We start from the raw sequence: 16,524 nt of genomic DNA, 5'->3' as shown, positions 1-16,524 counted from the left end.
TTTTGTGGTGCTCTTCCATGTTAAGAACTGGAACACCTAAATGCTCCTAGCATTAGTTTATAAATGGGACTAATTTAATAAAGAAGGCCCACTGAAATCAAGAATCAAGTACACATTTTTGCTCTCATTCTGCCAGGCTTGCTATATAAAACATGTTAAAGCTACATGTGCAAGAGGAAAGATAATGCTGAAGAAAAAATGTCTCTCTCGAAAAACAGTTAAATCAACAAAGATTCTGTCAACGATTTCTAATGAGAAAATCTCCAATCACTACGTTCATGTTTTTATTTAACAGTATTTTGAGTAAATCAGTTAAATTACACATTTTAGATCAAGTGCTCCTGCAGTCATTTCATGTATAGCATGCACGCATGCTGTTCTTAATTCACCACATTACATCATCTGTGCTTTCAGACAAACATTTTGCAAGATGGCTGTCAACATCTAGCTGTGTAAACCTGCAGAGAACAAAGAAAAACAAAATCTTATTAGTCTATATGCATTTTAAATGACAGCCATGTTCACATTCTCTAAATCACCAAAACACTGTGGAGATTTTTTTTTTTGAATGTTGTGTATTTTCGCTAGTCTTGTGATTGTGATGTGAAAATTCACTTAATGATCACTACAGGCTTTAGGCTGTCAGAGCACCATAACATTGTCAGAAAAGCAGCTGCAGTTATACATAAAAAATAACTATTAGAAAACATTCAATGAGATTAATGGAAAATACAAAAAACACATCAAGAAAAAAAAGGCAGCTACAACTACTTACTTCATTAGGTAGTGTTTAAATTGTACACACCCCTATTAAAATGCCAGGTTTTTGTGATATAAAAAAATGAGACAATAAATCATTTCAAAACTTTCCCCACCTTTAATGTGACCTATAAACTGTTCAGTTCAATTGAAAAATAAACAAATCTGTTAGGGGAAAAAATATAAAAAATAAAAAAATATACAATAAGTTGGTTGCATAAGTGTGCACACCCTTAAACTAATACTTTGTTGAAGCACTTTTTGATTTATTTTCAGCATTCAGTCTTCGTGGGTACACACCTGCCATCAATTAGAGAGACTCTAACTCCAAAATAAAGTTCAGCTGCCCTAGTAGGATTTTCTTGACGTACTCAGTTGCCTGCTACAGCAGCAGCCATGGTTCACAGAGCGCTTAACAAGGCATCAAAGGAATCTCATTGTTGAAAGGTATCAATCAGAAGGGTACAACAAAATTTCCACAGCATTAGATATACCATAGAACACAGTGAAGACAGTCATCAAAAAACAGTGACGTTGCAAAGAACTGGACGTCCCTCCAAAATTGATGAAAAGACAAGATGAACAGGGAGGTTGCCATGAGACCTACAGCAACACTGAAGGAGCTGCAGGAATTTCTGGCAAGTACTGCTTGTGTACTACAAGTGACAATCCCCCATATTCTCCATATGTTTGGACTATAGGGTAGGGTTGCAAGACAGAAGCCTTTTCTTACACAGAAAAACATCCAGGCCCGGCTAAAATTTGTGAAACAATACAATACATCAAGTCTCCCAAAAGCTTGTGGAAAAATGTGTTATGGTTTGAGACCAAGGTTGAACTTTTTGGCCGCAATTCCAAAAGGTATGTCTGGCGCAAAAACACTTTGCATCACCAAAAGAACACCATCTCCACAGTGAAGCATGGTGGTGGCAGTAACATGCTTTAGGGTTGCTTTTCATCAGCTGGAACAGGGGTTTTAGACAAGGTGGAGGGAATTATGAACAGTTCCATATACCAGTCACTTTTGGCCCAAAACCTTCAGGCATCTGCTAGAAAGCTTAAGATAAAGAGGAATTTTACCTTTCAGCATGACAATGACCCAAAGTATACATCCAAATCAACAAAAAATGACTTCACCAGAAGAAAATTAAGTTTTGGAATGGCCCAGCCACAGCCCAGACCTAAATCCAATAGAAAATCTGTGGGGTGACCTGAAGAGGGCTGTGCACAAGAGATGCCCTCGCAATCGGACAGATTTGGAGCACTTTTGCAAGGAAGAGTGGGCAAATATTGTCAAGTCAAGATGTGCTATGCTGATAGACTCCTACCCAATAAGGCTGAATGCTGTAATTAAATAAAAAGGTGCTTCAACAAAGTTTTAGTTTAAGGGTGTGCACATTTATGCAACCAGTTTATTGCACATTTTTTTTCCCCTAACAGATTTGTTTTTCAATTGAATTGTACAGGTTATAGGTCACATTAAAGATGGGAAAAGTTATAAAATGATTTATTGTGATCTCATTTTTTTTATATCACAAAATCTGGCATTTTAGCAGGGGTGGGTACACTTTTTATATCCACTTGAGGTACTGAAAAGGGATCTATGCCCTTCAATAAGACCCAAATGGAGAACCTTCTCCATTTTCTATGGTAGATCTTCTTGGTATATTATTTCTGAGAGGGTGAAACAACATGAATGACCAATGCAGTTAGCTTGGCATCTTTGGCTACAGTCAAAATTGAAGGAACCAAGTGGTTAATTTCATGGATTTCTGTACTGGAGGAGGCAGTCCGGTCAGATGACTCAAACTATCCAACATCCATGGAAGATGTGCTAGATGAGGCCACAGGAACGAGAACCAGACTTGCTGGGGCCAAAAGGGAGCAATGAGGATCACTTTGGTCTTGCATCATCTTGCTTTCTGAGTAAAACTGGGTTATTAGGAGAATAGGAGGTAAGGTACATAGGAGACCTGTGATCCAACTGTACACTTGGTTGACCATCCCTGTAGAGAGATAAGGGCAGAGTAGCTGCTGCATTTGCTGTTGAGGTACAAAATCGAGAAGGTTGCAGCAGGGCTGGGCCCCAGCTGCTGAATGTTTTGCCACCAACTGGCTCAGGATCCACTCATGAAGCATCAAAATTGCTAAGCTCAGTTTGCTTGCTAATACACTGGATATACCTGCGATATGCAAGGCTATCAGAAATTGATGCAAAGACATCACCCACTGCTACACTCATGGTTTTCTGAAAGACAGGAAGAAATCAGGTTTCCCCCCCTGCTTGCTGATGTACCAGACCACAGCCAGGTTGTCTGTCTTGACAGAAAATCCTGAAAGGCCTGCAACACTAGGCAGACTTGCTCATCTCCAAGACACTGGTGTGAAGACTGGCCTCTAGATTTGAACAGGAATCTTGGATTGTCCTCCCAATGAAATGCCTCCCACAAGGGAGGCATCCAAGGTTATTGTAGCTAGTAGCACAGCTGGACAAAAAGGACGGCCCTCCATTACTGATGGGGAGGTTAGCCACTACCTGATGTGATCCTTGCAAACCTGGGTAATAAGAATCCTGGCACGAAAAGGGTGAGTGTTTTAGGCCTATTGTAGAGATAGAGTCCACTGAATTACCCTCATGTGGTATTTGGCTACAGGGACTAGTGTAATGGTTGACGTCATTAGACCTAGCAGTCAGAGCACTAGTCTTGTTTGTGGGACTGGATTTTGAATTACCTGGTTAGCAACTAGATGGAGGGAAAAGCACCCTGGAGATCACAAACTTGGATATTTGTAACAATGTGTCTATGTGGCATCCTATGAAGTCTGTTGGGTTGGGAATGGTCTATTCTTGGGTTGGTTGACCGGAATTCCTAGGTTCAGCATAAACTGCAGCAGAGTGTCCCAATGTTGTTGTAGTAAGAAATACCTAGTCAAAATGGCGAGGAGCCAGTAGTCATTGTATGGATAAATTTGGATCCCTAGCAGGCAGAGGTGCACTGCTACTTCTGCCATGACTTTCATAAAAAGCATCAGGGTTGTGGTGAGACTGAAGGGCAGTGCTCTGAACAGTCAGAAATGGAGAAATCTCCTCAATCGCTTCTGTATCTTTACATGACATAAGGCTTCCTGGAGGTCCAGGGAACACTTTCAATTTGTAAGCAGACAAAATTCTGGATGAGGAAGGATGACTGATTTAGACAGATCTAAAATTGGTCGTAGGTCCCCTGTTTTCTTAGGTGCTAAAAAGAGCCTGGAGTAGTCTCTGGACTCTCGGGAGGCCTGCTGGATGACTTTTCTAGCAGCTTTGAGAAATCTGCTGCTGCAAATTCGTACCGACTTGCTGGAATGTCATGAACCTTTTTTCTTTCTTTTTTATTGGTGGATAAGAAAGGAGATTGAATAGCCTCTGGTTATTATCGTCAACATCCATGAATCTGTTGAGATGTTCCATCACACTTGTGGGTGCAAGCATAAGTGCCCCCCTAACTGCCTCCAGAGAATGATAGTCTGGCAACCTTACAGGTAGGGTTTTTTGGCAAAGGGACCAAGAAAATTATTAGTTATGTACTTAACATAACTTGACATCTGTGTTGTCCTCTTTCATTTTTCCTCACAGTTGGGTCACAGATCTGACTCATCCACATTTTCACAGACTAGGATCCAAGTCTCAAGCTTCTTCATCTTCCCATAATGTTCTGTCCTCTGCCTAACCTCCTCAAATTGAGTTTGCTGCCTAAATAGCTAATTGTGCATAGTAAAGACTGAAAGAAAGAAACCAGAGGCTCAAACTAGGAACATCAAGTTCCCAAACAATTTTCTACAGGTCTTCTAGAACACTGGGCACGAGGATAGCTGGGAAGGAAGGTGAGGAAAAATTAGAGGGGACAACACAGATGCCAAGTTATGTTACTAACATAGCTTATATAAATCTGATGATGTCCCTTTCATTCCTCCTCACGGTTTCCTGCAGACTGTAATAGCACTCATTTGATTTAATTGGCTACTTGTGCTTCCTGTTCTTGCTATTGTGAGAAAAACCACACAAACTAAAAGAATGGATTAGTAAGCATCTATGTGAGATGCTTTATCAAAACATATAATGGTGCATCCAGGCCATCAGGCCATCATTTTAATTTTAAAGTATTACAATTGGTACATGCTAACAGTAGAGGGGGTGGCATGAACAATAATGTAGAGCAAACAGAACTGCGATGGATTTGATTGCAGGCACACAAGCTACCAGGAATTAATTGTACTGTTGGTTTAAATCCTGCTCTAAAAGCACGCAGGTTAAATAAGAGGCTAATTATACTTAATTGCTTTGGTGTTGAATTGATTTATGTATTTAAGTATGAGCCTTTTACTGTGGTTTGTATTAAGACCTGAGGAAGCACTAGCGAAAGCACTTGTCTGATCTTTTTTATGGTGTGTTTTATTAAAATTGTCAACAGTTATGGTTATCCAGCTGTTTTTTTCTTTGCTTCCCATAATGCTCTGCCCTCTGCCTAACCTCCTCAAATCAAGTTTGCTGCCTAAACAGCTAATTGTGTATAGTAAAGACTGAAACAAAGAAACCAGAGGCTCAAAATAGGAACATCAAGTTCCCAAACAATTTTCTACAGGTCTTCTAGAACACTGGATAGGATGATGGCTGGGAAGGAAGGTGAAGAAAAATTAGAGGACAACACAGATGCCAAGTTATGTTATGTACATAGCTTATATAAATCTGATGATGTCCCTTTCATTCCTCCTCATGGTTGGGTCAGAGTCCCCAGCTATATAACCAAGCCAGTGACAAACGAACTAGATCGAAAAAAAAAATTGTCAACAGAAAACAGTACACCTCTCTAGCGCCTTGGCTAAACAGCCTTCTGGGAGTTAACAAGCAAAAAACAATCCACTATTAAACAGTTTGCTTGTCACTGGCTTTGTTGTATATTCATATCAGTTCTGTTTTTTCTTTTATCCTCAGCTATATAACCCCTGTGTGGCCTCAAGGAAAAATATGCCAGAGCACTGTTGAACCAAATGAAGCCCTGCTCCTGGAAACAATGTCCAATTTGTTAATGCGTGACAAAGGTATGAGGTTTTGATCTGCTGGCTGCAGCATAAGTACAGTTTATAGATGCTCAGGAAGAAAAAGCAGACGACGTAGATAAGGACCTAGTTGAGTGGGCCTTAGGAGAATTAGGCAAGTGCAGCCCGTTTTTGGCATAAAATCAAAGAAATACAGTCTGTTATTCATTTACCAAGCGTAACTTCAGAAACCTCCTGACCTAAGTGGCTCGGTGAAAAATACACAAATAATTGGTCAGACTTTCGACAAAGTTGCGTTTTTGTCTTCATAGAACAAAGCGGTCTAGGAATATCAAGCAAATGCAAAATATGTTCTCTCTTGTTTGACCAATTCGGAAAGAAAACTGGCAATTGTATGGACTAGTTTAGATTAGATTCTTTGGCTACTTGGGGCATAAAAGAGGGATTAGTACGAAGGGACACTATCTTTATGAAAAATTATGACTTAATGGAAATAAAAAAGATAGTCTTCCAAGAAATTAACTAAGTCACAACCACTAGCTAGTTAAAAGGGTTTTTGAGTTAGGCCTTGTAAGACAACAGTAAGATCCCATGACATATTCCAGGGTGACTTTCTGTTACTGCTGCTATACTGCCTTGCCTTAAACCATTAAGCTAACAGATTAGGTCATGGCTACAGTTTGGTTCCCAGGAAGCAACAAACTGTAAAGACTTATCTTCTCTTAGTAGACTATTTAAAGTTGTATAGCCCATCAGATGAGGAATTGAATACACAACTGCAAATAGTTAAAACTTTTTCAAATGATATAAGAATGTCATTTGGTCTTGATAAATGTGCAAAAGCAACCTTTTAAGTAGGGGGCTTAAACTCTGAGCTTTGGCCAGCTAAGACCTAAATGAAATCAAATCAACTGGACGTATAAGTGAATTTAAGTAAATATCTGCACTTTTTCAAATAATACAGCATTTAAATTGATTTATTTGTGTTGCATTGAATACCATCTTAGCTGGAAATTGTGGCTCTATTTTTTCAGTTAATGCTTGTTAGAATTCTTGAATAGCCAGCGATAAGTGGGGGTAGTTCACTTCATTGTTATTCGGTTTCTGTCTTCTATAAGTGGTACATTTTGGATTATTTTCTGCTTAAACTCTGAGTTTTGGCCAGCTAAGACCTACATGAAATCAAATCAACTGGTGAATTTAAGTAAATCTTTATCTGTACTTTTTTCAAATAATACAGCATTTAAATTGATTTATTTGTGTTTGATTGAATACTATCCAGCTGGAGGTTTTTGTGTTGCATTGAATACTATCCAGCTGGAAGTTGTGGCTCTGTTTATTCAGTTAGTTCCCCACCCACCCTTCCTGCTTTTGTTTTGGTGTTAATCTTGGTGGCTTTGAAACTGCCCGCCCCTCTTGTAAATTTGCATTTGGATACTCCTCCTGGGCCCATCTCATTTGCTCACTCAAAAAAAAAAATGTACACTTTTTTTCATCTGCTTTTGCTGTATTTGTGTTTCTTCCTACTTTATTTTGCTTTTGCGTCGTCTTAAAAGTACTCAATTGTACTCATTACTGCTTGGCGTAACTTTTCTAAGCCTTTCGGTTTAAGCACTTGGGCTTCAGACCAGTTTTACCATACGAAGATTTGTGGTCTGCACTGTTGTGGCATGACATGTAGCTTACATGCTTGTTGGGAACTGCTGATTGAAGGCTCAGTGTCTGTTATGCTAAAAGTGTATTAGTTCTGGTTTAAGCACTTGGGCTTCAGGCCAGTTATTTTACATTAAGAAGGTTCGTGGTCTGCACTCTTGTGGGAGGAGAGGCTGGACTCTGCCCCGCTGAGCTGGGAATTTCTGGTTAAAGGCTTACAGTGCCCTGCATATTTGAACTGTTTCTTACCAAAATTGGTGCGCCTTGTTTGCTGTAGCATAGACTAGATCCAGGCCTGCTGAATCTAGCTTTGTTTGTATAACTTGAGCACTAATCCAGGCCTTCTTTTTTAGAGAAGGTTCCCCTGCACTCCAGTGGCAGGAGTGTGCAGTTAGAACTTGTCTGATTGAAGACTACAGGAACAAGGCTCAGTTTTGAGATTTGTTTTACTGGTTAATTACGTAATTTGTTTAAAAGCCTTTTCTGATTGCTTGTAGTCATCTAAAGCTGTTTTAAGTGTATTTTTTTACTGTTTTTGCTTATCTTTTTAAAAACATTGTTTCCTTGTTTCCCACCTTTCTTCAGTTCTCAGGCTAGTGTTGAATTCAGGGCTGTGTTACAACTTTCTGAGTTGCCCATACCTTACTTGGATAGAGGGAGGTTTCTCTGTTCACCTGTGAGAGAGGGAGCTTTGAGCAGCCATCTGTCCCTTGAGGAGTAGTTCCAGCCCAGAAGTTAGTAGTTTATACGCCATTTTGGGCTAATTTCTCTCTCTTTCATTTCCCTGCTGTAAAAAACGTGTTTGCACTGTTTTGCACATCCGGACAGCTCCGGTAGGCTAGGGCTAAATTTATCCTGGCTCCACCAAGTCTCCTCTTCAGTTTTTCCCTTGAAAGTAGTCTAACTCTCAACCTAAGCACTTAAAAAGCATCCTACAGTCCAGCACTTGCTCAGACCTAATAGCAAGCACTAATATACCCAGACACTTGATTGCCCAGCAGGGCAAGGCTCATTATTCACCCCTCACCGACTAAGCAGCTCACCCTACTATTCAGGCATGATGAAAGGGCAATTTCACATATACTCTCAAGTCCAGCTGGTGAACCTGGGTATCCTGAGGCAATGTTACAACTGCCTCATGTACACAGATAACCCTCTCCTCCTACCACAAAACATTAACATATGCAAGAGATGCAATTATATAGCTAAATTGGAGGCTAAGCTCTCTCCACCCAAGACTGGAACAGGCAGTCATGAGGAGAAGGTTAACACTTGCACCACACCTCCAGCCTCACATAGACATACTAAACCAGCACTGTCAAAAAAATACACAAATACACAAAATCATACTCAGAGGCTCTAAATAAAAACCTGCAAAAGCATCACAGACCTCCAAAGCAGACACCCAAAAAATCTGCACCTCCCGTCACAAACCAGACAACACATAAAACACAAAATCAGTGTGCTGCACAATCACAGCCCTAAAGGTGAAATAACATACCTAACACTAGTAATAGGTGACTCTATATTCAGGCACACTGACGCCCCACTTACTAGGCTGGACACGGAGAAGGTTACTGTTAGCTGCCGGTCGGGAGCCAGAATCCACCACATAACACAAGCACTCAGGTCACTCCAGAACAAGTACAAATATGACTCTGTCATTGTTCATGTTGGTGCGAATGACCGGAGATGTACCTCCCTGGACTACATGAAGAGACATGGAAGAGCTCTCTGACCATGTAGCCCAGGCAGGTATGACCCTGACCCTGAGTAGCATCCTGCCCTCACCAAGAATGATACCACAGTATAAAGAAAAAAAATTATCAATTTCAACAATTGGCTAAACTTCTGGTGTCATTCAAAGGGGATCCTGTGTCTGTCAGCCTGGGACGACATGCTCGACAGGCCTCGTTGCTTCGCATGAGACGGCTTGCACCTGTCACCCTTAGGCTTTCGAATACTGGCCAAGGCTCTTGCTGCCCCCATAGTGCCTTTTTTAGGCAAGGCTCAAGTCAAACCCACCACCGTAAACAGCTCAAAAAAAATGAGGGTTATGCTACTCAACGCCAGGAGTTTAAATCTCAAAATGCACGCCCTCGAAGCACTCCTCAGTATGGAGAAAGTTGACATCTGTGCAGTAACTGAAACTTGGTTCAAGGCTCCACAAAGCACCCCAGCACTACCGGGCTACAACTCATACCACACATTTCGGCCACAGAATATGGACCAAAACACAAAAGGAGGGGGTGTATCCATATTCATCAAGGATACCTACACCTCCAGGTTAGTGGCGCAGCATGATACCTCTGAGATCATCCATGTGCAACTAACATCAGGCAAATCTGCAATACAAATTGTGGCCTGCTACAGATCACCCTCCATGACCCAGGACCACCACTCCGCCTTTCTGGAGACACAGCTCCGGACCCATCTGAGGGATTAGTTTCCGAAGGCCCAATACCTTGGGTATCCAGAAGCCTAGTTGTCTCCATGTGGGAGTCGGAGGCAGCCTGTGGCTCTGAGGTAGCGGGTGTCAGGGGCTGTGAAAGCGCCTCACTGAGAACCGGCGACTGACCTAGAAGAGGCTTCATCGGTTTTGGACCTCGGATGCCTGTTCTTTTCTTTTTCCTTGCGCTTTTTATGAACTCCTGTCGTCAGTTGTTCTGACGGCATTATATAGTTAAACCTTCGGCCAAAGTAATGAAAAGCAAAAGCATACCGACGCTTAATAGTGCGTTGGTTAAATCTAGCACAAAACCGGCAACCAGCAACGTCGTTGTCAGGGCCTAGGCAAGGAATACAGTAAGAATGAAAAAACTTATGAGGTATTTGCTTCTCACAAGAAATACAATTGTTAACTTTCTGACATCGGTCTGGAGCAAGAAAAAAGTTTCCCCAACGGGGTACTTAGCTTTACTGAAGACTTCGGATCTAAAATTCAATTTCGAAAATCTCAAGAGTCGGCCGACCGGCATTTGCGAACTGCTTTTGCTTCAGGCACCGCGCGGCAAGAAAGACTGAAGAAAATGGCGTCGGATGCATCTTTTATACCCCTGGCGCACTGACGTCAAGGAAGAGGCGACAGCAACCGTCGGACCAGGACTTTGGAATTCAGGCAGACTGCGGGTAACCTGCCAGCAGGATAACCCACGTACAATGACTGCCACAGTGAAACACTAGGAACATCGGTTGGTAGCCATAGCCCATTGCCATCTCGACAAAGGGGGTAAGATTTGGTTCCACCTTGTTTGCTGATGCACCAAGACCACCGCCATATTGTCTGATTGAATCGCAATTGTCCCAGACGGCAGCAGGGGATGAAATGCTTGCAACACCAGAAGCAACGCCCTCAGCTCTAGAACATTTATATGCAGATGGGCCTCCAGTTTGGACCAAGTGCCTTGGACTGTCTGTCCCTGACATAGCCCCCACACCACATGAGAGAAGGGTCCGTGGTCACTGTGGCCTTGGGTTACTGGGGGGAAAAAAGGGCTTGTGACAGATTGTGCATCATCCACCAATTTAAATCCTGTTTGCACCTGTGGGTTACTTGAATCATGGCTGAAAGGGATACCACTGGGTGAGCAGTAGCCATTGTAGAAGCTTCATGTGAAACCTGGCCAGGGGGACAATGGTGATGGAGGCTGCCATGGAACCCAACAGCTGTAGAACCGAGTGAGCCGTGCATTTCTCCCTTGAAAGGATTGAAATCAGTTTTTGCTTTATCCTTAAAATTCTGTGGTCTGGAATGGCAGCTCTGCAGTTCTTTGTGTTCAAGATAACCCCTATGAATTTTGTCGACTGAGATGGGGTAAGATTGGATTTTTGCCAGTTTATGGTTATGCCTAGCCTTTGTGCAGTGAGGAGAGAGTATGCCAGGGCTTCTTCCAACAGATGTCTGGTGGGGGCAGAAATGAGCCAGTCATCTAGGTATGGAAATACCTGGAATCCTTAGTCGCAAGTGAGCTGTGATAACTGCCATGCACTTTGTGAACACACTGGGGGCTGTAGAGAGTCCGAAGGACAGCACTCAAATGGTAATGACTGGCTCCCGCACGGATGCACAGAAATCTTCTTGATGGCCTATCCACTTTTATGTGGTAGTACGCATCTTGAAGATCTATCGAGCACATCCAATCGTCTTTTTCCAAAAGTGGGAGGATAGACTGTATTGTAACCATCTGGAATTTTTGCACCCTCACAAACTTGTTCAATACACTGAGATCCAAAATTGGTCTAGGAGGAATATTTTTTTTACATTTGGAAATAGGGAACAGAAATATTATTAACTTAAAATTTTCAAGCTTTTAGAAGACCTCAGAGGAAGGTTCAAATAATTCCCTATATAGAGGTGCAATCTGAAGTTCAGCTTTCATATCTGCAGCCAAAGAAATATCCTCATAATTGATCCAGTGGCAGCCACCTTGGACACAGCATCAGCAGTGTCATGCAAACATTTAAAAGGTTTAGCAACTTTGAGACACAGATGAAAGTAAGGATAAATTAAGATCAGCGGTTAACTTTTTCAAACTGTCAAAGGAAGAGAGAAGAAATGGACAAGTGAGCTTTACAATTCACTGTTTTGAAGGTTACAGTGGAAGAGATATATACTTTCTTCACAAACCTAGCAAAAGTTTTCCCATATTTGACTGATAGTATAAAATTCTGCAAACACATTCTCTAGCAAAAGATTTCCCTATCTTTGACTGACTGCATAAAGTTCAGCAAACATGCTCTATTTATCAGACTTAAGTTCAAAGAACAAAACTCAAAGATTGGGGTACAGCTATGCGTTACACAGAGTATAGAGAGTACAGAAATTAGAGATTGTTTCAAGATGTTGTCAACCAATTAACATCTTTATAAAACTGTGGTGAGATGAACACTGATTTGTACATCAGAAAAGTACATTTATTTTGGGGGGTGCGGAGCCTGAATGGCTAACTGAAAGCAGCAGTATTTTAGAGCTCCATATAACTAGTTAAATAAGACCGGAAAAAAATAGAAGTTATGTTCTTACCATAACGTTCCATGTTAGTTGTCTTCTTCTCGCCTTCTTCTTGCTGGATGGGTTCGGAGCCGACCTCGGCTCCGACTCGGCCACTCTAAAAGCTCGAGAGTTGGTTCCACCGGCTCGAGGCTCCCCTTATATCCCACAATGCTAGGCGAGAGTTACCTCAGATCTCGTTTGTAAGCTAGGCCCAGCCTATAATAGTAGCAGAATAACTAGAAACAACATCCACCTCTATAAACAAGGGTGAAGAGAAGGGTGACCTACATCCTGATCTAGGAAATATGCACAGCAGAGCATATACCTAAAGTAAAGAGGTGGTAGAAAGAGAGGTCACAATCAAACTCCTCTAGGTCTGTCCAGGCCAGGGGGAAGGAGGGTGGGACGCAAGAAGAAGGTGAGAAGAAGACAACTAACATGGAACGTTATGGTAAGAACATAACTTCTATATGTTAAGTTGTCTATCTCGCCTTCATTCTTGCTGGATGGGACCGCGTCCCTAGCACCTTGTCCCGGGTGGCCTAACGGAACAGACTCTTGAGAACAGTGGAACCAAAGTTAGCTCTATGCCTAGAAGCTAAATCCAACTTATAATGAGAAATGAAAGTGTGAGGAGTAGCCCAAGTAGCCGCTGCACAAATGGTGTCAATAGGCAGTCTGTCTTGAAGGCTATAGAAGTAGCCAAAGCTCTAGTGGAATGGGCTTTAGGTTTGTTAGGCAGCTTTTGGTGTCTAATTTCATAAACAAGGGAAATCAGAGATGTTAGCCATCTAGATAATGATACCTTTGAAACTGAAAGTCCCTTTCTGCCTTCTGCATAGGAGACAAACAGCTGGTCAGATTTTCTGAATTGTTTGGTTCTATCCAAATAGTACCTTAACTGACGATGAACATCTAGCCAATGCAATTTTTGTTCAGATCTATTGGAATATTCTGGAAAAACACAGGGAGGTCAATGCTTTGATTTAGGTTAGACGCCGAGGCTATCTTAGGCAAAAAGGACGCGTTGGTTCAGAAGATACCCTGTCCTTATGGAACAACAGATAAGGAGGTCGACAGCTGAGTGCATGAAGTTCTGAAACTCTTCTAGCTGAAGTAATAGCTACCAGAAAGAGAGTCTTCCATGATAGCAATTTTAAAGAACAGGAGGCTGCAGGTTCGAAAGGGGAAGAATCAAAGAACTAAGAACTAAATTTAGGTCCCAAGGAGGAGGAGGATTTCTTATAGGAGGTCTGAGTAGAAAAACTCCTTTCAAAAAGGCTTTGCAAAGCTTGTGGGACATTATGGCAGACTCTGAAATACCCACATGAAAGTTAGAAATAGCTGCCAGTTGAACTTTAAGAGTAGAAGGAGATGAACCTGCATGGAAGAGTTCAGCTAGAAAATCAAGGACCATTTGGATGGAAGCAGTGAAAGGATCTATGTTCCTTCCTTGAGCCCAATAGGCGAAACGTTTCCACTTACTCAAATAAATCTTTCTAGTGGAAGATTTATGGGAAGCTATCAAAATATCTCGAACAGAGTGAGATATTTGAGGAAGCCTGGCTAAGGTTGGAATTGGAGGAACCAAGCAGTGAGGTTCAGAGAGGAAGGGAGCGATGAAACTGACCCGACTGATGGATCAAAAGATCTGGAACTAGGTCCAGATGCCAAGGTCGCTCCAACAGAAATTGATGCAGAAAAGGGAACCAAACCTGTCGAGGCCAGTAAGGAGCAATGAGGATCAACGAGGCCTTCTGAGCGATAGCTTTCTGTATCACTTGAGAGATTAGTGGGAAGGAGGAAATGCATACAGAAGTCCCGGGGCCAAACTTGGACTAGAGCGTCTCTGCTGGGCTGGCCTGGTAAAGGGAATAGGGTGAAAATCTCTGCACTTGCTGTTTTGGGGAGTAGCAAAAAGGTCGCAGCAAGGCTGAACCCACTTGAGAAAAATTTCTCTCACAACAGAATCTTTCAGAGACCACTCGTGAGGCATGAGGATAGCTCTGCTCAACTTGTCCGCGATTTGATTGGACTTCCCGGGGATGTGCGTTGCTATCAGAAACCGCTGAGAAGAAATCGCCCATTGCCACAGTCTGAGTGCTTCTCGACACAGGGGGTAGGACCTGGTTCCGGCTTGTTTGTTGATATACCACACTACAGACATATTGTCCGTCTGGATTGCTATCGTTCCCAAGGGAAGAGAGTCTTGAAGGGCTTGCAACGCTAAAAGCACTGCTCTCATCTCTAGAACATTTATGTGCAAGTGGCATTCTTCTGGTTGCCATGTGCCCTGGACAGTTCTGCCCTGATAATGCCCCCCCCACCCGATCAGGGAGGCGTCCGTTGTCAGTGTAGCAACCGGAGGGGGAGGAACAAAGGGTCTTCCCAATAAGAGCTGAGGGGAAGACATCCACCACAGAAGATGATTCCTGCATGTTTGCGTGATCATAATGGTGTGGGACATCGGAAGTTGCTGGTATGACCATTGTGTGAAGAGCATCCATTGAAGGATTCTCATGTGGAATCTGGCTAACGGAAGCAAAGGAATGGCAGCCGCCATAATCCCCAATACTTTCAGAACCAACCTGGCTTTGACTCTGTTGCTGCTGAAGATGAGCGAGACCAGTTTTTGTATGTCTGTTATTCTCTGATCGGTTAGTCTCGCAGACATGTTGACTGTGTCTAGAATTGCGCCTATGAAGGTAATAACACGACAAGGCGACAAAACAGACTTTTCGCAATTTATTGAAATGCCTAAATTTTGACAAATGCGTAAGGTGTAGTCCCTGGCCAATAGAAGAAGATGCTTGGTGGGAGCTGTGAGGAGCCAGTCGTCCAAATATGGAAACACCTGGAATCCTTGATGTCTCAGGTGAGAAGCTACCACTGCCATGCATTTGGTAAACACCCGGGGGGCAGTGGTGAGACCAAAGGGCAGGGCCCTGAATTGAAAATGACTGGTTCCCAGCCTGAAGCGGAGGAATCTTCTGGAGCGTCTGTTCATTTTTATGTGATAGTACGCGTCCTGAAGGTCTATAGAGCACATCCAGTTTCCTTTTCCCAATAGGGGAAGGATGGACTGCAGCGTGACCATCCGAAATCTTGTTTTCTTGACTGACTTGTTCAAGATACTGAGATCCAAAATTGGTCTCCAGTCCCCTGTTTTCTTTGGAACTAAAAAGAACCTCGAGTAGATTCCGGATCCTAGCTGGTCTGCTGGAACTGGCTGAATTGCTCTTTTTGCAAGCAGCTTTGAAATTTCCAAAGCTGCAAGATCCCTTTGAGCGGGTGGAACATCTGGAAGGGATTTTTTTGATTGGCTTGGAATGCGAACAAAGGGAATGGAATAGCCTTCGGAAATGATGGACTGTACCCATTTGTCTTGAGTCAGAGATAGCCAGGCTTCTGGGTACAGTGACAATCTTCCCCCGACTGCCTCCGAAGGTGGGCAGTCGGGCAACACCTCAGGGATGCTGAAAGGGCTTATCAGAGAAGGCTTCTCGATTGCCCTGGTTCTGCGGACCCCCCCTGCCTCTAGGGCGATGTCTACCATTGTTGTTCCCGCCTCTGCCTCTGGCGGGGAACCGACTCTGTGCGTCAGGCGAAGACCCTTGAGATTGTTTGCGGAACCACATTTTCCCACTTTTCTGACCTTTAGGGTAAGGCCTAGAAGGAGTAGAAAACGGACTCCGCGGCAGAAAGAGTCTTGCCATCTGTCTCGCACCTAGTCAAGGTTTCTTTCACTTGAGGACCAAAAAGAGATGATCCATCGAATGGGGAATTAGTGAATGACGTTTTAAAGGGGTCCGCAAAGTTGCATAGCCGCATCCAGGCATGCCTACGTAAGGTCACACCTGTCCCTGCGGCCCTGCTCGCTCCATCAGCCGCATAAGAGAGGAGGCGCATGGAGGAGTTAGCTATGGAGTTCAGGGTAGCCAGCTGAGTGTTCATCTTGTCTTGAAAACCCGCAGCCGTAGGGTCCTTCAACATGTCACTCGCTTCTTTGATCAAGTCCCTTTGAAGACGAGTAAAATGGCATAGTTCAGCGAACGCATTGCAAATGTCGCTGACGAGAACAT

At 42.9% G+C, this 16,524-nt stretch overlaps 1 protein-coding gene across 1 annotated transcript in view; it reads right to left on the bottom strand.

Annotated features, from left to right (window-relative positions):
- Nucleotides 1-270: 270 nt before the first annotated feature.
- Nucleotides 271-16,524, bottom strand: part of FAAP20 (FA core complex associated protein 20) — a 240,919-nt gene continuing 224,665 nt past the window's right edge. The window contains exon 4 of the mRNA XM_044063008.1: nt 271-458. Coding sequence (XP_043918943.1) covers nt 386-458 — 73 coding nt within the window. The 3' untranslated portion in view covers nt 271-385. The remainder of the gene's footprint in view (nt 459-16,524) is intronic.

This window comes from Protopterus annectens, chromosome 2.part1 (assembly GCF_019279795.1).
Source record: "Protopterus annectens isolate FY-2018-M chromosome 2.part1, PAN1.0, whole genome shotgun sequence".
Lineage (NCBI taxonomy): Eukaryota > Metazoa > Chordata > Ceratodontiformes > Protopteridae > Protopterus > Protopterus annectens.
Note: the sequence above shows the minus strand (reverse complement) of the source record. Positions and strands in the feature narration are given on the sequence as shown.